General features: G+C 42.8%; 1 protein-coding gene across 1 annotated transcript in view; it reads right to left on the reverse strand.

The window, feature by feature from the left end:
• The window catches only part of doc2a (double C2-like domains, alpha), a 110314-nt gene that overhangs the window by 17253 nt on the left and 71624 nt on the right, over nt 1-21437 (reverse strand). The window contains exons 4-6 of the mRNA XM_078269740.1: nt 20716-20825; nt 12691-12817; nt 12292-12351 (exon numbers count right to left, since the gene is read on the reverse strand). Coding sequence (XP_078125866.1) covers nt 12292-12351; nt 12691-12817; nt 20716-20825 — 297 coding nt within the window. The remainder of the gene's footprint in view (nt 1-12291; nt 12352-12690; nt 12818-20715; nt 20826-21437) is intronic.

Here is a 21437-nt window from a genome sequence, read left to right on the forward strand (position 1 = left end):
AAATAAGCTTACAGATGTCTGCTCCGGTCCAAATGTCATCAGGCTGCAGGTTTTTGCTGACGGACAGCCGCTGCATCGTTTCCCTGTCAGAGTTACCACTCCGTCCTTGTGTTTGAAGCGAGCTTCAGAGTTTAACTGGCGGCTGACCTCGCAGAAAGTGAGGATTTAAAAATCTGTTCACCGTTTGACATTTTCCCAGGAGACTGAAAAGTGATAAGTCGTCAGTCAACACGTGAAACCGTTTCAGACTTTTAAGCAACGATCTGTTTTATGACTCGTATTTTGACTCAAGAGAATGTTGTTTGTCTCCTGTTTCCAGTCAACACTGGTTTACAAAGGTTGAAGAAGTACGCAGATCCTTTAGTATCGCTGAAAAGGAAACTGTCCTCCCCCAAGAAATGACTGTTGTTTGTTCCAGCATCATTCTTTTATGTTCCTTTGTGTCTTCTAGGCTAGACTACTGCAATGCCCTGTTTTCCAGCCTCCCTGCATGTTCACTTAGAAACCTGCAGCTCATCCAAAATGCAGCAGCCAGGATACTGACAAGGGCCAGGAGATATGACCACATACTGTAACTCCTGTCTTAACCTCACTCCACTGGCTACCCACACAGGCAAGAGCAGATTTTAAAATCCTCCTTTTAACCTACAAATCACTGAATGAACTGACCCTCAAACCTAGCCAAACTGATTAACCCCTATACCCCTGCACGAGCACTCCGCTCCCTGGGTACCAACCTTTTAGAAATTCCTAGGGTCAAAAAGATATCGGCAGGCCACCATGCCTTTACCTGTCGAGCACCGTACCTCTGGAATAACCTTCCGTTGTATGTCAGAGAAGCCAGCTCTATCACCACTTTTAAATCAAAACTCAAAACATTTCTTTTTTCCAAACATTATGGACCATCGTTATGATCTTTTGTATTGACCCTTGTACCACTTTTTCATTTCATTGTTATGTACCTATATTTCATTGTTATGTACCTATATAGCAATGATTTTAATGTATTTTTTGTATTTTTAAATCCTAACTTATAATGAATTCCTTGTCGTACAGTGTTTTTAGACCATGTCTTATGGTGATATTGCACTTGAAATACAGTGAATTGAAAAATTCTGACCTCTTGTGGCCGTAGTAGTTCTGACGGGAGCAAAACCGCGACCGTTACCTTCTCTGGTTTAGATATGGGGACGGAGAACTCTCCTGTGGGTCGTGTTAGAGAGATATCCTCGGATGGTTTGAAGGACTGGTTGCATCGTGAGGGGACGGGCCTTTCAGAGGCCGTTGAGTTTAGCCAACAAAAAGTGAGCGCCATGTGGCGACTATAGTTAAGTTTAGACAAAAGATCGTGGTTTGGATTTAAACACTCCCGGGGCAAGAACACCCGTTTCCTGTGAGAAAGTCTTGTGTTTTCTCCTTAACTTCTTCTGAGGGTTTCTTGACTTGCTAAATTATCTTTTAAACCGACTAACATCATATGTGTAATTCATGGCTCAATTCAAACAGGATCAAAACATTATTAGTCTCTCCCCGTTCACTAACATGCATGTTTTTGCCAGCGGTGAGGTCCAGTTTTTTGTAGTGAGCATTCAGCTTCATACCCACCCGTCCCAGAGTGACAACCCCATAATTTCTTTGTATCGTTACTGCATATAGCATCAGCCTCATCTGGCTCATTTTCTGTAGTTTCTGTAACATTAACGTTTGCTGCAGCGTCAATCGAAGCGGCAGGAGCTTCAGGGGCAGGCTTACAAAAACACTGAAAGAGTGAAGTTTAAATTTCCTTTTGTTTTATACTGTATCTCCATTAGTGTTTCACATTAGTTACTTTCAAATTTGCGCAGAGAATGACCGCCAAGCAACTGTGTCTTTGTTCCTTGGTAATCTTTTAAGATTGGGGCATAGTTCAAATGACTCTGTACTTATTTGATAGTCCTTCAACCAATCAGACCAACGATCCGAGTGAAGTACCTACAACAACAGGGTTTGAGTTGAGCACCATTCTTTTGGCCAGCAGCCGGGCTAGCTGGTAAATTAGGCTTTTACCAAAGCCGGTCAGTAGTAAGGCAAACACATCCTTGTTTTGTAGGAAGAGAAAAGAGAAAGAGATACATTAAAACATATTTAAAAAATGTTCTCTATTTGTCAGAGACATGGCTTCATAAAAACTCCCCATCTTCTGCCCTGTCTATCCACGGCTATAATGCCTTTAGGAAAGATAAAGTAGGGGGAAGAGATGGAGGTCTGTTGTATTATATTAAAGATCCAATATCATGCAAAAAGATCCAATATTCGGCTGAGAATGACTGAATTTACAATGGGGAGAACAAGTATTTGATACACTGCCGATTTTGCAGGTTTTCCTACTTACAAATCATGTAGAGGTCTGTAATTTTTTATCATAGGTACACTTCAACTGTGAGAGACAGAATCTAAAACAAAAATTCAGAAAATCACATTGTATGATTTTTAAATAATTAATTTGCATTTTATTGCATGACATAATTATTTGATCACCTACCAACCAGTAAGAATTCCGGCTCTCACAGACCTGTTAGTTTTTCTTTAAGAAGCCCTCCTGTTCTCCACTCATTACCTGTAGTTACTGCACCTGTTTGAACTTGTTACCTGTATAAAAGACACCTGTCCACACACTCAATCAAACAGACTCCAACCTCTCCACAATGGCCAAGACCAGTACACCGTCATGGATTAAAATCCTGCAGCGCACGCAAGGTCCCCCTGCTCAAACCAGCGCATGTCCAGGCTGATCTGAAGTTTGCCGATGACCATCCAGAGGAGGAATGGGAGAAGGTCATGTGGTCTGATGAGACAAAAATAGAGCTTTTTGGTCTAAACTCCACTCGCCGTGTTTGGAGGAAGAAGAAGGATGAGTACAACCCCAAAAACACCATCCCAACCACCTCAGTAAGAGCATTGAAGATGGGTCGTGGCTGGGTCTTCAAGCATGACAACGACCCGAAACACACAACCAGGGCAACTAAGGAGTGGCTCTGTAAGAAGCATCTCAAGGTCCTGGAGTGGCCTAGCCAGTTTCCAGACCTGAACCCAACAGAAAATCTTTGGAGGGAGCTGAAAGTCCGTATTGCCCAGCGACAGCCCTGAAACCTGAAGGATCTGGAGGTCTGTATGGAGGAGTGGGCCAAAATCCCTGCTGCAGTGTGTGCAAACCTGGTCAAGAACTACAGGAAACGTATGATCTCTGTAATTGCAAACAAAGGTTTCTGTACCAAATATTAAGTTCTGCGTTTCTGATGTATCAAATACTTATGTCACGGAATCAAATGCAAATTAATTACTTAAAAATCATACAATGTGATTTTCTGGATTTTTATTTTAGATTCCGTCACTCACAGTTGAAGAGTACCTATGATAAAAATTGCATACTTCTACATGCTTTGTAAGTGGGAAAATCTGCAAAATTGGCAGTGTATCAAATACTTGTTCTCCCCACTGTATTTGTTTAAAGGGGTGATAGAATGATTACATAGGGTATTTCACACTGTTCCTTAAGGTCTCCTAATAGGGTATGTAACATTGGTTGGGCTGAAAATTGTTTGAATGCTATTTTATGGGTCCTTAACTATCCTGTGAATATGGCCCTATTTGTAACAAGAGCTTTTCTTCCAAATATGGTATGCACATGAATATTTAGATGAGCTGCGCGCTGATTGGTTTGAGCGAACCACATACATATCCATTGGAGACTAATTCACTTCTGAGACTTTTTTATGCAAGAAATCAGCTATATAAAGCTCAAATATGGGCCGTTTTACGAAAATTTATGGCTAATTGCAAATTTGGTAAGACGTGTCAGACTTTAGGAGCTCCACACAGTCTGACGAGAAAACGGCAACCTCCATACTCAGTGAAAGTCACGGTTTCTCGGTTACTGGACTACCGGGGCTTGGGGCTCCACAGAGCTCCGCGGAGCTGGCTGGGTGCCAGCTACCGGCATAACTAGAGTATATTTACAGTTTGAATTTCATCACGCCACTTATATAACATATACCCCAAGGTCTTATAAAGCTAGCAATGGTGTCAGATTTCAATTTAATGCATTTTTGTGAACATTAGGGATTTCGTTAGCTGCTACTGTCCCTTCAATCCTATGGGTAAAGATCCTGGAGCTCCATCAGGGCCTCAGCATTTTGTAGTCCAGTAACCCAGAAACGGTGACTTTGCGAGGGTATGGAGCGCCGCGGGCTTCCCTTCGTGACGGAGATCTAGCTAGCTCACAGCGAGCCGGAGTCTATGAAGTAGGACACGCTGGGCTGCGAGGCAGCACCGGCCGCTGTCATGTAGCCTGCTGAGCTCCTGCTGAACTGCGACACACAGTCGGACAAAATTTGCAATTAGCCATCAATTTTCTTAAAACAGCCCATATTTGACCTCTACATAGTTGATTTCTCGCATAAAAAAGTCTCAGAAAAGAATTTAGTAATTAAATAGCAGAGCCCTAGAGATCTGCATGACCTAGCTAGATTCAGAAGACTAAACGGACCTCAGGTCAGTGGTGTAGCCTATGCAAATGTTGGGGCGTGACAAATACTAGGATTTGAGATGCTTACGTCAACTTTTAGCTTTGTTCAGATTCGCCTGTTTTCAGTGGCAGTTTCAAAATGTGAGATTTGCATAGTAAAGGGGTATCAATGGGATTTTGAGCTTCTATGTATGTCCTATTTACCCACCGTTATTCAACTATGACAAGGTAAAATCGATTTTGCATTCTATCACCCCTTTAAACACTGTCACCGAAAATGTGTTTTATTCTTATTGGCTTATATAGACCACCCTCTGTAAAATCTGTATTCTTTGATAAATTAAATGCTATACTAAGAGAATGCAGCTCAGAGAAGGAAATAATTATAATGGGTGACTTTAATATAAACTGGGATGATAAGTCAGCTAAAAAGTCACTGAAACAAAATACAAATAAATTTGATCTCAGGCAGTTAGTAAAGGGACCGACTAGGATAACTCCATCATCCAGAACACAAATTGTTCAAATTTTTAGCAACAAACCAGACAGAGTAATTAAATCCTTCAACATGGTCACAGGTCTATCAGATCATAATCTAATCCTCTTAGTTAGAAAACTCACAAAAAAACGGGCAAATATGTCATCAAACGCAAAGCGCAGCCAATTTAGAATACCTAAGAGTGAATTATGTAATTATGAAAATGCAATTAAGAACATTAATTGGAATTACTTACTGTCTGACACAAATGTGGATGCTGACACCCATGTGTTTTTATCCACAATTCAAAATACAACATAACAATTTCTAAAGAAGAGTAAAGATAAAGGTGACTGTAAATATACTCTGCCATGGATAAATGGTGATATACGGACTCTAATGAAAAAGAGAGACCTTGCCCTGCGAACCACTCTTAAGACTAAACTATTGAATGAAAGACACATTTTCACTTCACTTAAAAATAAGGTAACAAGGTACATCCGAGCTGCCAAAGCTAATTTCTCTGTTAGTCTGATAGGGGAAGCTAAGTGAAATCCCAAACAAATTTGGGACAATTTAAAAAAACTAACTGGAAAACTGCCTAATGACATAACAAAAGAGCTTGAAATGAATGACAATGGCTCCCTGGTAAAATGAGCTGTAGAAACAGCAACTCTCCTTAACTCTTTTAAAGTAATAGTAAACTGTGATTATCCTACACCTCAAGATTTACCACCTATAGATGTCTCTCAACCGTTCTTCTCCCTAACAGATGTCGCTGAATCTAAAGTAAAAACAACTCTGAACTCTCTTAAAAATTCCAAATCTAAGGATATTTTTGGACTGGACGCCATGCTTTTAAAAAGCCATGCAGATACATTAATTGAGCCAATAACAATGTTAATAAATGCTTCAATTAGAGTAGGGAAATTTCCGAAAGATTGGAAGTCAGTCATAGTTGTTCCAGTCTATAAATCAGGGTACCCAACTGATGTGAGCAATTACAGGCCTATTAGCATTTTACCAGCTGTCTCAAAAATTGCAGAGAAATGTGTTGTTGAACAAATATCCACCCATCTCAACACTAGCCCTTACACACTGCATCCAATGCAATTTGGTTTTAGAGTAAACCATTCCACTGAGGGGGCAAATTGCATCCTCTTGGAGAACATCAAACTTAAACTGGAAAAAGGAGGTGTCGTTGGGGCCATATTCCTGAATTTTAAAAAGGCATTTGACACTATTAATCGTCAAATACTCATTACGAGATTAGCCAACTATAATTTTGCCTCTAACTCGCTGAATTGGATGTCCTATCTTGCAGATAGGGTTCAATGTGTAAGGGTGGGTAGTGAAACATCACATTTTATGATCAATGAGATGGGTGTGCCCCAGGGTTCCATCTTAGGACCTCTCTTGTTTAGCTTATACGTAAATGACTTGCCATCAATTTGTACAGGGTGTGAAGTTCAGATGTATGCAGATGATACTATAATACATGTCGTTGCAAAAACCAAAGAAGAAGCAGCTTCTAAACTTAACGCAGCATTGGCAAATGTAAATACATGGCTTGAACATTCTCACCTGTGTCTAAATGTAAAGAAAACTGCCTGCATGTTTTTTACAAAGACACACTCCACATCTGACTGTGATCACAAAGTCTATGTGTCTGGTGAGGATATTCAAGTTGTCTCTCATGTCAAATATCTCTGTATCATCCTTGACTCCACCTTGTCTTTCAAAAAACAAGTGAAAAAAGTAATCTGAATAACTAAATACAATCTAGCCAATTTTAGGTATATAAGAAGCTGCCTAAAAAGTTCAGCATTAAAATTATATCTGGATGCAATGACCACCCCCCCATCTACTATATTGTTTGATAGGCTGGACGCAAGCAAAAGATACAACGTTTAAGCCTGTTCTCTCTTTGTATAAACAGGACCTCAAAGTGCTAGACAGAAAATGCAATACTTATCACCATTGTAAAATCCTTAACAAATATGCCATCCTTAGTTGGGAAAACCAAATCAAATACAATGACACCTACCTAATGTTCAAGATCCTGAATGGCAAAGCTCCACCACCACTCAATACTTTTATTAAGCAAAAAAATTCTAAAAATAGAACCACTAGGTCTGCTCTGAGAGGGGACTGTGTAACCCCTTACAGGTCCAGCTCTTTTAGTCAATCATGCTTTTCGGTTAGAGCTTCTAATAGGTGGAACACTCTACCAAATGAAATAAGAAACTGCTCTATCTACCACATCATATACTATACCACACAAAGTCTTAAGGCCTTGCTCTTGAAAAAGTTAAACCTGTGAACTTTTTTAATCTCCTGGTAATTTTATATTATTGTTGTTATCACTGCTGACCTGCTGCTAACATGTTTGATGTCTTGCCCGGGGTCAAATATAGCCGCTCTGCATTCCTTGGGTATGTATGAAACATTAACATATAGTTTAACTATTCTAGCATCTCATTATACTGTGCTGTATTAACGCCTCCCTCATGAGTGATATAGCCTATTTTATCTTTTTATTACTGCTTGTTATTGATTTGCATGGTTGAATGGTGTCTGTGCTGCTTGGCTGCTTTCTGTAGCTCTGCATGGCTTACTGAAAAAGCTTATTTGTTGCTCTAGCTGTTTGTATGGTGTCTTGTTGATTACTGTCTGTATAGTTTAACTAATGTCTTGCCGTTTCCTGTTGCTCTGGTCTAAAATCATCTGGCCAAAGGACTACAGTTGAAAATTAGCCGGCTGGCTAACACTGACACATTTACAGAAATGTTGATTAATGTGTCTTGTCCTTTATAAAATAAAGAATAAGGGGAGGGACTTCTCTTCTCTATGGCAGCCCAGGCTCATGGGTAGTGTAGTAATTAGAGCCTTCCTCTCAAAAGGAGGTGAAACAATGTCGTCCGTTACATACAGAGAATCCGTCTGAGCTGCTGTTTGTGTGTTTTAAAGCCGGCGCACACAAAGACTGAAGCTGAGTCATTAAGTAAAGCTCCCGTGTCTCACAACAACACGGACAGCTGGCTGAAAACACCGGAGGGGTTTCACCGACAAGAAAACACCTCTGTGTTTAGTTAAAACGTTTGTACGGCTGCCGAGGTGAAAGACGGTTAATGAGCCACACGGAGTTAACAACTGTACCTGCGTCACACACACCTGAACACAGGAATCTGAACTAATCTTTAAAGCGTCTAATTGGACCCTTAAGTCTTAATTCCTGAAAACGAGTGTCAGACACCCGGGACAACACACTGCAGGAGATGGACGCCGCTCTGTGGCACCCGTTGGGCAACTGTTGCTTTGGAAACGGTTCCAAAAAAAAGTCAGAAACAAACAGAAAGGTTTAGTTACAGGTTACACCTACAAAACACAAATTGAAAGCAGCAGCCTTGTTCCAATTCTGTTCTGTCAAAGGGGTCAGCCCTATGTTCCCACAGCCCTGTGTTCCCACAGCTCTATGTTCCATCTATGTTCCACATTTCTAAGATTTTTCTTAAAATTAGGCCCTATGGGTTAGGCTAACCCTAACCCTAATCCAATGTGCACTTACATCAAATGTTTGCAATAAACAAAGAGATGGGCGCACCAGATTTAGCTAAAAGCTACATTCCATCTGTAGTCCATTGCTACTGGATAATAGGTTGGGTGTAACTGGTTACCAAATTGGGAGAAAGGGGGATCAAATCTGATACAAATTTATAAAAAAAGTAAATGTGGGAACATACGGCCTAATTTTGGAAAGAAATCTTAGAAATGTGGGAACTATGGGAACATAGGGCCTAATTTTAAAAAAGAATCTTAGAAATGTGGGAACATAGGGCTGCAGGAACATAGGGCCTAATTTTGAAAAAAATCGTAGAAATGTGGGAATATAGGGCTGTTGGAACATAGGGCTGTGGGAACATAGGGCTGTGGGAACACAGGTCTGTGGGAACACTGGACTGTGGGAACATAGGGCTGTGGGAACATTGGGCTGTGGGAACACAGGGCCTGATTTTGAAAGACATCTTAGAAATGTGGGAATATAGAGCTGTGGGAACATAGGGCTGTAGGAACATAGGGCTGTAGGAACATAGGGCTGTAGGAACATAGGGCTGTGGGAACATAGGGCTGTAGGAACACAGGCATGCTCCCCTGTCAAAATCAATCCGTGTGAGGAATAAGAAAACCAGCAGGACATCGAGTTGAGTCCCAAGTCAAAAGCTAAATCAAGACCAACAAGTATCAAAGCAAGTCACACTTCACGTCTCAGATTAAAAGGCACGTTGGTAACTATTGTCTAACTGCACCTTTTTTATATGTTGTGTGAAATGGTCTTTACACCCCGACAGCAATAAATAACTTCTTGGCTCTGAAAATAGAGGGAAAAGAACCGTCCGCATCTAATAAATTGAAAAATCATGATCTTATGTTTTCGTTAAAAAATAGTGCTCTGAAACAAGTAAACCTGTGCCGGGAATAAATGAAAGTATTGCTCTTTATTGGCTGAGATATGAAACCAAATGACTCCTGGGGACTCGAGATGTTGTATCCTGCAGTTCAGACTCTCAGAGGTCTTTAAAAAGAGCCGCGAGTCGTCGGGGGGAAAATGAGAAGTAGTTTTATCTGACGGTGGTTTAATTTACTGGAGATGATTCCACTTAGAGGCATTTAATAACTCAGATAATAGTTGCACTCGGCTGCTGTTTTCAGTCTGATGGAGGACACAAACATTCGGTGACTTTGATCCAGATAATCTAAACATTTCTCTCGGAGAAAATAAGATAAATCACCTCTTAACATGTTGTGAAATCCTCTCGCTGTCCTTTTATTTCTGTCTTTCATTCAGTCTCTATTGAAAGACAAAAAGAAAGAAGTTCTTTCAGTTTCTTTCTTTCCGTTTCTTTCTTTCTGTCTGTCTCTTTGTCTCTCTTTCTTTCTGAGAGAGAAATGTTCACATGGATTCCTATCTCATGTCTGTGTGTTAAACGAAACTGGAGTCGGGGGTTAGCTTAGCTTAACATAAAGACTGAAAGCAGGGTTAGCTTAGCTTAGCTTAGCATAAAGACTGGAAGCAGGGGGGAACCGTCCTGACTCCAGCTCCATTTGAACATCTCTCAGAAAGAAAGAGAAGGAGCGTATTTCCCCAAAAAGTTGAAGATGATGAAAGATAATGAACACTGGTCGGAAAAAGGCCCGAAATAAGGCCCTAAGGCCTGTCAAATCTGACTCCAATTTATTAATTCCTGCGCCTTCTTTTATCAGACTTAAGTTTACCAGAACACAAGGATCAATCTGAGGTGAAGCATTCAGTTAAGCAAAGTTTACTGAGTCCAGCATATGAGTTACAACACAGCTGTGGGTTCACTAACAGAGACTAAGTTTACCTAGCAACAGACATGAAGTCAGATCTGGTCCCCCGAATTGCCCCAATCTGTTCTCTCCCTCATGCTTTTCTTCTTGTTTCTTAGGCAGAAACTGTTATTTTACACACACACACACACACACACACACGCAAAGGTCGGGGCCTCTCTGTGGTGCAACTTCCTCTTCCATTCTCGCAACCTTCAAACAATGCACCTCTATGCCATAAAAGCCTAAACTATTTTAATGACTTAAGCTTAACTTTCTGTGCATCAGAGGTCACTCTGATGAGGTACTTTTAACCACTTCCTCAATGACTAACACAGCTCTTTTGCAACAAGCACATACACACATTTTGTTAATAAAATATGTCTACACTATTCAGGACCTCGTAGTAGTTTAAAGGGCAGCCAGTGGGACCGTCTCCTCTGTGCCATGTCTCTTGTAGGACGATGATGTCTGTGTTGGCGATGTGTTTGATGAAGTCTGGGTTTCTGCTCTTAGTCCCAAAGGCCGGCGGTTTTAAACATTGTATATTCCAGGATGAAATGGTGGTAGATTTGTAATCCATGATTTCTGTATTTTTAGTGGTGTTTGGCTCTGGACCAAGGTTTCATTGAGCTTGAAGATGATGACAGGTAATGAACACTGGACGGAAAAACTAATCAGGACCTCGTAGAAACATTATATATTCATAATTAATGATTAAACTTCTTTGATCCAAACAAAATAGCCTCCAGCCAGAAATTAAAGAGCGTATAACCCGGTCTGCAGCAGCCGGATGAATATTTTATTTATTAATTCTATTTACCTGCCACGCTTTGCAACATTCACGGTGGCATTTCAGCGAGGCTGCATTCACACTTCTTTCTCTGTTGTTTCTCTTTCTATTTTCTGTTATTTATTTGGGTATCCCTCTTAACCATCCTCACAGTTTTCCTCACTATTGTGGCTCTCTCTGTGGTCATTTTGCATCTGTCAGTCAAATACTCAAACTTAATTTTTGGAGCACTTTAAAACAACCAAAGTCATTCGTCTCTTTGTCGGCATTTTGGTCTTTAGTTGTTGTTACATGTACATTTTTTAACCATTCAATGTCTATTTTTGCATCTTTTTAGTCAAATTTGTCACTTTTTAAAAAAGAATTCTGACTTTTTGTCGCTTTTCCGACATTTTTGACTTTTGTTTATGTTTGATGTAATTGTAGGTCTTTGTTGTTATCTTGCAGCTATTTTTAGAGGTTCTACCTGTCTTTGTGGATGTTTTGCATGTCTATTGTCATTTGAACCCTGAGGTCAGTGAGTATCCTTCTAATCCCTCCTAAACCATCCTCACAGCTCTGGAAATGGGACATAAAGCCAGCCAGTTGTGGGACACATCAAGGACCTTTAAATCCTGCAGGCAGGTTTGTAAAGGGTGCTGGGCCGAGCTGTGATGAGCTGTGGCGCCTTCAAGTCTTCCAGGGCAATTTCACAGACAGTATTTTCACACTAATCCCTCACAATATATGTCTATATGCATTCTGCTATGTAGGCAGAAAAGCAGAGGGGTTATTCAATCAAAAGCAGCCCGTTTTTTGGCTATTCCTTTTACCATTATCCCGATTGGATTGAAGGATGAAAAAGTCTGTGTTCAATTCATTTTATCAGTTTAAACTCAAAGACGGAAGTCACATGTTTTGTTTTTGTTTTGTTTTTGTTTTATCAAAAAAATAAATTTGAGCGTTTTTTTGAACATTTGTATTCATATGGGGTCTCTTTGTTATCATCTTGCACCTATTTTTTTCACCAGCTCATCAACTGATTCAGACAGAGCAAACACTGTGGTGTGTGAAAAAGAACCCAAACAACAGAACAATGCTATGATGGAGATGTTTTTGCCTTTGGTCCGGACCAAATGAAGTGGACTACAGATTTGAGAGAACTCTTAATGACGGGTGGAGTCTTACCTCTCGTAAGTAGCAGGAGATTCCTCGCAGGGCTTCCCCCATGGCGGTCGGAGAGGGGAGCTGAAAGCAGAGACGGGACATCTGTAGTATTCAGATCCTTTACTGCAGTAAAAATACTGTGTGTGTGTGTGTGTGTGTGTGTGCATGTGTGTGTGTGTGTGTGTGTGTGTGTGTGTGTGTGTGTGTGTGTGTGTGTGTGCGTGTGTGTGTGTGCATGCGTGCGTGTGCATGTATGTGCATGTGTGTGTGTCTGTGAGTGTGTGTGTGTATGTCTGTCTGTGTGTGTGTGTCTGTTTGTCTGTCTGTTTGTCTGTGTGTGTGTGTGTGTGTGTGTGCGCGTGCATGTGTGTCTGTGTGTGTGTGCATGTGTGTGTGTGCGTGTCTGTGTGTGTGTGTTACCGGGGGCGGGTGCTCCAGGCAGGTGTGGAAATGTTTGGTCTGGTTCGGTTTCACCCGTTTCAGAGGAACCCTAGACTCTCCGATCAACTCGTTATGAGTCAACTTATCCTCGTCACACACGGTCAACCTGGACGGGAGAGGGGACAAGGAAGTGAGAGTGAAAACAAGGAAACGGGAGATGACAGGGAGCAAAGAAAGAGGAGAGAAAACAGGAGATGACGCAAGGAAAGAGAAGAAAATGAAACAATGGAAATGAGAGAGAGAACAGGAGAGGGCAGGATACGAGAGATGGCACAAGGTAAGAGGAGACGTGAGATGAAATAAGGAGAGGAGAGAAGGAACAAACGGAGGAAACAATGTGAGGAAACACAAGGAAATAAGGAGAGGAGAGAGGAACCAAAAGTGACCAAAATGTTGGAAAAGCGACAAAATCATTGGCAAAAGGAAAAATTGTGAAAGAAGTACCAAAATTAAAACTGTGTCTCTTGTCGTTTTTCATTTTTGATGAAATAAAGTCCCAACTCTCCACAAAATGTCCTCTCAGACAGACACACACACACACACACACACACACACACACACACACACACACACACACACACACACACACACACACACACACCCTGGCGGATAAAACAGAGAGGAAAAGAGAGAAAAGTCTTTTCTTGTTTAAAAGGTGTGTGTGTGTGTGTGTGTGTGTGTGTGTGTGTGTGTGTGTGTGTGTGTGTGTGTGTGAAGAATCCTCAGAGGAACCTGGATGCTGTCTGAGGGAGCAGTGAAGCGTCTCTCCCGAATATAACAATATCTCGCTGTGACAAATGTTTCAGAGGAATTATTTGCTGCCTGGAAGTGTGACGTTCTTTTATTGCACAGGCGTTGTTTAGGGAGATCTTTTCTCTACTTAGACAGAATACTTGAGACACAGACATGAGCATGTCGGACTCAAATTAATTTTTTTGAAGTGTGTGTCACGCAGCAGGGCCGGCCCGCGGTATATAGGCAGGATAGAAAAGTTAAAGATAATGAGAAAAAGCTACCAAAACATTGGACAAAGGGACAAGATTGTGGAAAAAAATTTGGAAAATGAAAACGACAAAAGCTGAAAATAACTACAATGTTGAAAAAGCAACAAAAACATAATTTAAAAAAATAATCTTTGGGGGAAAAAGTGAGAAAAACAGAAAAGGACTAACATATTGAGAAAACACTGTTACATAAGCTCCTTTCACAGATGCACTGCAGCATTCTCTAATATTCCCCCAAAAAGCTGTATGTCAGAACACAAACGTCTGACTCGGTTTGAGCGGACATTAAACCATAGACTGTAAATATTAATGGACAGAACATGTGTGACGTCACCCATTGGTTGGTGGAGATCTGCTATGAGTCGTCGAGTTTGCTTTTACGGTCGCAGCCATCCTGGTTGCGGATGTGACAATTTTAGACGTGAGGGAGGAGCCATAGACTATTGGATGGTATCTGACTGTGACGTTAGCTGAGAGTTGGCAACGCTGCTTACACTCTACGTTATGTTACACACTTTCACTGGCAATCTGGATGCAACAGCTGCTGAAGGCTAGCCGACATAATTCGAGGTAAGATTTAGCTTCGCTAGGTTTTAAATTAGGGCTGTCAAACGATTACATTTTCTTAATTGCGATTATTCGCATGTTTTATCACATGATTAAAATTCTATTATTTTGCATTTCAGAACTTTTTTTAAGTACATCTTAACAATGGAAAGCAATTCTTACTAGTGTATCTTGATTGGGAATCAAATGAATGCAAAGAAAATTACTTTACGAACTTGATTTTAAGATTTCATCCATCCATCCTCGTCCGCTTCGGGTCGCGGGGGGAGCAGCTCCAGCAGGGGATCCCAAACATCCCTTTCCCCAGCCACATTAAACAGCTCCGACTGGGGGATCCCGAGGCGTTCCCAGGCCAGGTTGGAGATATAATCCCTCCACCTAGTCCTGGGTCTTCCCCGAGGCCTCCTCCCAGCTGGACGTGCCTGGAACACCTCCCTAGGGAGGCGCCCAGGGGGCATCCTTACCAGATGCCTGAACCACCTCAACTGGCTCCTTTCAACGCGAAAGAGCAGCGGCTCTACTCCGAGCTCCTCACGGATGACTGAGCTTCTCACCCTATGTCTAAAGGAGATGCCAGCTACTCTCCAGAGGAAACCCATTTTGGCCGCTTGTACCCTGGATCTCGTTCTTTCGGTCATGACCCAGCCTTCATGACCATAGGTGAGGGTAGGAACGAAAACTGACCGGTAGATCGAGAGCTTTGCCTTCTGGCTCAGCTCTCTTTTCTTCACAATGGTGCAATAAATTGAATCTAATACCGCCCCCGCTGCGCTGATTCCAATCTCCCGCTCCATTGTCCCCTCACTTGCGAACAAGACCCCAAGGTATTTAAACTCCTTCACTTGGGGTAAGGACTCATTCCCTACCTGGAGTAGGCACTCCATTGGTTTCCTGTTCAGAACCATGGCCTCAGATTTAGAGGTGCTGATCCTCAACCCAGCCGCTTCATACTCGGCTGCGAACCGATCCAGTGAGTGTTGAAGGTCACAGGCCGATGATGCCATCAGGACCACATCATCTGCAAAGAGCAGAGATGAGATCCCCAGCCCACCGAACTGCAACCCCTCCACACCCCGACTACGCCTTGATATCCTGGCCATAAATATTACAGCACCAACAGGATTGGTGACAAAGCCAACCCTCACCTGAAACGAGTCTGACTTACTGCCGAGAACCCGGACACAGCTCTTGCTTTGGTCGTACAGAGATTGGATGGCCCTGAGAAGAGACCCCCTCACCCCATACTCCCGTAGCACCTCCCACAGTATCTCCCTGGAGGACCTGGTCATACGCCTTCTCCAAATCCACGAAACACACGTAGACCAGATGGGCATACTCCCAGGCTCCCTCCAGGATCCTTGCGAGAGTGAAGATCTGGTCCACTGTTCCACAACCAGGACGGAATCCACATTGTTCCTCTTCAATCTGAGGTTCGACTATCGGCTGAACCCTCCTTTCCAGCACCTTGGAGTAGACTTTACCAGGGAGGCTGAGAAGTGTAATACCCCTGTAATTGGCACACACCCTCTGGTCCCCCTTTTTGAAAAGGGGAACCACCCCCCGGTCTGCCACTCCTTGGGCACTGTCCCAGACTTCCATGCAATGTTGAAGAGGCGTGTCAACCAAGACAGCCCCTCCACACCCAGAGCCTTGAGCATTTCTGGACAGATCTCATCAATCCCAGGGGCTTTGCCACTGTGGAGTTGTTTGACTACATCAGTGACTTCCGCCTGGGAAATTGACAACAATCCTCCATCATCCTCCAGCTCTGCCCCTAACATAGAGGGCATATTAGTCGGATTCAGGAGTTCCTCAAAGTGCTCCTTCCACCAGCATATTACCTCCTCAGTTGAGGTCAACAGTGTCCCATCCTTACTGTACACAGCTTGGCTGGTTCCCCGCTTCCCTCCTTCTCCAAACTTCTCCCACACCCGCTGCTTTGCCTCTTTCACGGCAGAGGCTGCAGCCCTTCGGGCCCTTCAGTACCCTGCAACTGCCTCCGGAGTCCTCTGGGATAACATATCCCGGAAAGACTCCTTCTTCAGTCGGACGGCTTCCCTGACCACCGGTGTCCACCACGGTGTTCGTGGGTTACCGCCCCTTGAGGCACCTAAGACCCTAAGACCACAGCTCCTCACCGCAGCTTCAGCAATGGAAACTTTGAACATTGTCCACTCGGGTTCAATGCCCCCAGCCTCCACAGGGATTGCACGAAAAGCTCCGCCGGAGGTGTGAGTTGAAATTCTGTCGGACAGGGGCCTCCTCCAGACATTCCCAATTTACCCGCACTACCCGTTTGGGCTTACCAGGTCTGTCCAGAGTCTTCCCCCACCCCCTGACCCAACTCACCACCAGATGGTGATCGGTTGACAGCTCTGCCCCTCTCTTCACCCGAGTGTCCAAAACATACGACCTCAGATCAGATGAAACAATTATAAAATCATTGACCTTTGGCCTAGGGTGCTCTGGTACCAAGTACACTTATGAGCATCCCTATGTTTGAACATGGTGTTCATTATAGACAATCCATGACTAGCACAGAAGTCCAACAACAAGCAACCACTCGGGTTTAGATCAGGGAGGCCGTTCCTCCCAATCACGCCTCTCCATGTGTCTCCATTATTGCCCACATGTGCGTTGAAGTCCCCCAGCAGAACTATGGAGTCCCCCACTGGAGCCCCATGCAGGACTCCACTCAAGGTCTCCAAAAAGGCTGAATACTCCGAACTTTTGTTTGGTGCATATGCACAAACAATAGTCAGAGTTTTCCCCCCCACAACCCGCAGGCGTAGGGAGGCGACCCTCTCATCCACCGGGATAAACAATGTAGCTCAGCCGGGGGCTTGTGAATATCCCCACACCATTTTAAAATTTGTATTTGTTTATTATATATTTAATCTAGTCACACATTTGAATCTAGAGTCAATATTAAGGTTGGGTATTGTTTGGTTTGGATAGCGGTGCTAAAGCGGTACTTTTAAGACGGTACCGGTGCCTTAACGGTGCCTGAATTGATGAAAGTTAAAAAAAAAGAAGGGTACTAAACAGTTGGCGACATTAAAGAATGGCTTGTTTATTGCCAAGGCCATATCGTCAAAATGAAATGTTTAATAATAATGTAATCACTATAACAATAACTTATTTCACTAGTAAATAGCTGTTGAATGACAAAAAACAACCACCAGATGGGAAAAGGGCATTTAACAACAACTTTGAATGCACCATGAGGCTGTAAATTACCAGTTTCATTGAACGCACCGTATGTGTTTTTCCGACAACAGCAGCTGCTGATTGTTACATCCCGGTGTCAGAATCCTCCTACAGTGAAATTACAGACAAACTTTACACCGTTTAGTGTTAGCTGTCAGCATTGTAACCGTGTTTAATCCAGATACTAGCTAGCGGTAGGCTAACGTTAGCTGCTGTCAAGTATAGTGTTAACTAGCGTCTCGTGCGGCAATGTTTCTGTTGCATGTAACGTCTGTTTCAGAGCATCAGAGAGAAGTGCAGGCATATCAGTGGCACCAGAATGAGGCACCGAAATCCGCGTTGCTATTCCTGCAGCAGCAGGATGTGTTACGAGGAAGTACGGCAAAATAATAGCCTGTTAGACACGACGCAAAGCCGAAGTGAAAATAAATTAATAAATGGAAAATAATTAACGCATTATGCTCGGCCCTTAATCGCATCGCGATTAACGCGTTAATGCTGACAGCCCTATTTTAAATATATCTTCGTCCCATAGTTTTATTACATATAAGACAGGCCGCGGACTGTCAATAACATGATAGCCACGCCCTAAAACACCCCCTGCTTTATCGCTGATTTTAAAATCAACGAGACCATAATTTAAAAAAATTTACATCATTCTGTATTGCAGAAGACTTAAAACTAGCGATTGAGACCATAAACTCATTATGAAAATGTTTACTGAGGTAATAAATCAAGTGAGAAGTGGGTCACTTTCTCATAGACTTCTACAGAAACCAACCTCCTTTTGCAACCGCACGTGTCTCCCCCTGCTGGAATTCAGATAGAATGCAGGTTTAAGGAGTCTCCCCCTGCTGGAATTCAGATAGAATGCAGGTTTAAGGCATCTTCCGCATTTACAGGACTTCACCGAACCGGATGCTTTGTCCATTAATATTAACAGTCTATGCATTAAATGGTCTTTACCCCGCCAGCTCCCGAGTACAAACTCTGTGTAATGTCCGACAGGGTTCAAAGAGTGAACAGAGGTGCTGGTTGTCCGGAGAACTCGCAGAGAGCGAGTGGCCGTGTTGATGACATTTCTATCAGGCGGCTGGAGCCAAACCGGAAGAAAACAAACATCCAAGAGTTAAGAAGAATCTTTTTAATTGTACACAAAGACTTCAACGAAAATGTCTCACTGTAGAGACGACGAGATTACCAGATTCTGTCGGTAAGAGCCGACAGATTCAAGGAACAGCGAGAGACTCTGTTGTTGATGACCGAATAAGGAACCTTCTCTGTGACGGCGGGCTAATCTGCTGGGGTCAGCCCTATGTTCCCACAGCCCTATGTTCCCACAGTTCTAGGACATTTTCAAAATTAGGTCTTGTGTTCCTACATTTCCCTTCAATTTAAGCCCTATCCTCCCACAACATTTTTTAGGGTTAGGGTTAAGGGGATAAAATCTGATACAAATGTATGAAAAAGGAAATGTGGAAACATAGGGCCTAATTTTGGAAAAAATTCTAAGAAATGTGGGAACATAGGGCTGTGGGAACATAGGCATGCTCTCAATCTGCGTCATGTCCCGCCTCATGCAGACTCTCCCCAGGTGCCACCACTCGACGTTCAACTTCCGGGATTTCTCCGGTGCCTGGCATGTCCCCCTCTCATTCTTCCTGCTCTGGCATTCCCCCCTCTCATTCCCCCTGCTCTGGCATTACCCCCTCTCATTCCCCCTGCTCTGGTGTTTCCGGGCCCCTAAACCGGAGACATTTGGAAACACTTCAGACACGTTTTGGTTTGGAATCTTCGGGGTTGTGTTGCAGTCTCAATGGCCGCGAATGGAGACCTTTGGCAACACCAACACTGACGCCAATGTTTCGCTGGAGGTTCAACCGGATGTCCGTCCCCTTCCTCTTTCCTTTGTGTTGGCGTTCTAACTTCCGGTGGATTTATGAGGACTATGCTGCTGCTCCTCAGATCTCTGCAGGGTAAATCCAGACAGCTAGCTAGACTATTTGTCCAATCTGAGTTGTCTGTTGCATGACTAAAACTACTTTTGAACGTACACATGTTCCACCAAAACAAGTTCCTTCCCGAGGCTATTTAGCAGAGGCTCCGTCCGGAGCTTAGCACCGCCCAAGACGATTGTGATTGGTTTTAAAAAATGCCAATAAACCATAGCATGTTTTACTCCCATTCAGGAATGCTGTGTGGACTAGACAGACCTTCCTCCGCAGCACTTTGGAGGAAGGTCTGGCAAAGCGAGACTAACCCTCGTCTAGGTTCCTAAAATATTGAAAACAATCAATGCATCCTTTTCCTGAACCTCCATTTGGAATTGGAATTGATTACTTTTCTGCAATTGTCACACTTTGCAAAGTCATGGCCTGATTGGATCCTTTGGCGGGCCGGTTCTGGCCCAAGGGCCGCATGTATGACACCCTGGTCTAAACAGAACAATGAAAGCCTTCATCATGCCACCACAAAACATATAGCGACACGTGTCAAGGTGCTGTTTAATTGTTCCTCCCTAATATTTTTTCAAACAAACAAATGTTATTTTTACTCAATATAGGATGAGCTGTTGAGATCTTTGCAGAGGAGGTTTGTGTGTTTTCCGACTTAAATTGGGGCTCTTTTGATCGAGAGTAAATTTATTTCACACTTCTTTTGATTACAGATGCCCCCCCGATGCATGAATTGATTAAAGGGTGGAAACATGTCAACATGTGTCGAGCTCTTCACGCCAGACTTCATTGAAAAAACATTTCTCCATATGACACACGGCTGATTATCTTGCACTTGAAACCCAGCTGATGGATGTGTGTGTGTGTGTGTGTGTGTGTTTGTGTTTACATGAAAGAGAACAAGATCAGAAACAGTGAAAGGATCAATCACCTCCGTGTGTTTCACACAGCAGCAGCTTTCTGCTCCGACAGCTAAATTAATCAAAGGGCGACACCTGAGCTTTATATCTGAATGTCAAGACGTCCCCGTGCTTGATAAATGGCTCCGAAGCTAATCAGTCGAAAATGAGATCTGATGAACATACACACACACACGGCTATTCTCATGAAGCATTCGTACATATAGCTGTGAATGTAAAGCTCTGTAATTGTTATGTATTCCACATATTTATTACTGTCAGCAGCATGTTCATGAGAATGTGAATGTGTCGCACGCACACACACACACACACACACACACACACACACACACACACACACACACACACCTGAGCGTCTTCCTGTGCATGTCCTCTTCTGTAATACCGATGTAAGTGAGTGTTTCATTCCACACTGGATTCAGAGAGTTACGGATCGTCTTCGTCTTCAGCTTATTGGCCTGAAGGACACACACACACACACACACACACACACACACACACACACACACACACACACACACACACACAAACAGAGACATTTAACATTTAAAACTGAATGAAATCTGATTCAAATTCAATTTAAGATTCAATTTAATGTAGCCTGATCAAGGCTTTTCATTCAGTTGATAGTAATATCAAGTCTGGTCGCTCACATTGAATCAAAGATTAATTCTAAACCGTCTCTTTTTATTATGTGTGACGATAAGATTTCACTTGTCGAAGGATTCACAGCCAGAACAGCAGATGAATTTGTGCTGCTTTTAAATCGATGCACTAGTTAGTTTTCATGCTTCGCACGTCAGCTGTGAGCGAGGAGGATTTCATTTCATGGATTTTAAATGACCTCATCCGAAATCAGCTGAATCCTGTCAGTCCACGGCAAACATCTTTAATCTGCAGCGCAGGAGAAGGTAAATATATTTCATTTCCAACCCTTCAAACCGGGGTTTCAATCACATCCAGGGCCAGACAAGTTCAAGTTCAAGTTCCACTTTATTCATCCTTAGTAAAGGACATTTATTGTGCAGCAGGATGTCTAAAACGCGTACACAGAAACAACACCACCAGAT

The sequence above is a fragment of the Sander vitreus genome, chromosome 15, assembly GCF_031162955.1.
Source record: "Sander vitreus isolate 19-12246 chromosome 15, sanVit1, whole genome shotgun sequence".
Lineage (NCBI taxonomy): Eukaryota > Metazoa > Chordata > Actinopteri > Perciformes > Percidae > Sander > Sander vitreus.